We start from the raw sequence: 500 nt of genomic DNA on the forward strand, positions 1-500 counted from the left end.
GCAACAGCAGCAACAGCAACGACAGCAGCAACAGCAGCAACAGCAGCAGGGGAGAGAAGAAGTGTTTAGGCCTCAGCAGCTAATGGATGCCATCGAGGCGCTGGCTGTGAGGTCTCCTAGAATAAAGAAGCAGCTGCTGCTGCTGCAGCAGCTGCAGCAGCAGAAGGCCGAGCTGGAGCTGCTGAGGAGACAGCAGCAAACGGGGCACTGGCGACAGGCCTTGAAGAGGCTGCGACTGCGGCGGCGGTGCTGCAGCAGGAGAAGCAACAGCAGCAGCAGCAGTAGCTGCTGCTGCTGCTGCAGCACGAGGAGTAACAGCAGCAGCAGCAGTAGCTGCTGCTGCTGCTGCAGCGGCAACGAAGTGCCCGGGAGGGGGCCCCCCAAGTGTCTCCTCAGACACACAGTGGAGGGGCCCCACCTCACCATAGAAGGAGAAATTTGGCTGCGGCGGCTGCGGTGGGAGCTGCTGCAGGAGCTTAGGCAGCGGCGGCAGCAGCAGC

At 62.4% G+C, this 500-nt stretch overlaps 1 protein-coding gene across 1 annotated transcript in view; it reads left to right on the forward strand.

Annotated features, from left to right (window-relative positions):
• The window catches only part of EMH_0044550 (uncharacterized protein), a gene marked incomplete at both ends in the record, with an annotated part of 2,886 nt that extends 2,601 nt beyond the window's left edge, over positions 1-285 (forward strand). Inside the window, 2 exons of the mRNA XM_013495970.1 lie at positions 1-106; positions 190-285. Coding sequence (XP_013351424.1) covers positions 1-106; positions 190-285 — 202 coding nt within the window. The remainder of the gene's footprint in view (positions 107-189) is intronic.
• Positions 286-500: the final 215 nt, after the last annotated feature.

This window comes from Eimeria mitis, genomic scaffold, assembly GCF_000499745.2.
Source record: "Eimeria mitis Houghton genomic scaffold, Emh_scaff1849, whole genome shotgun sequence".
In the NCBI taxonomy this organism is placed as follows: domain Eukaryota; phylum Apicomplexa; class Conoidasida; order Eucoccidiorida; family Eimeriidae; genus Eimeria; species Eimeria mitis.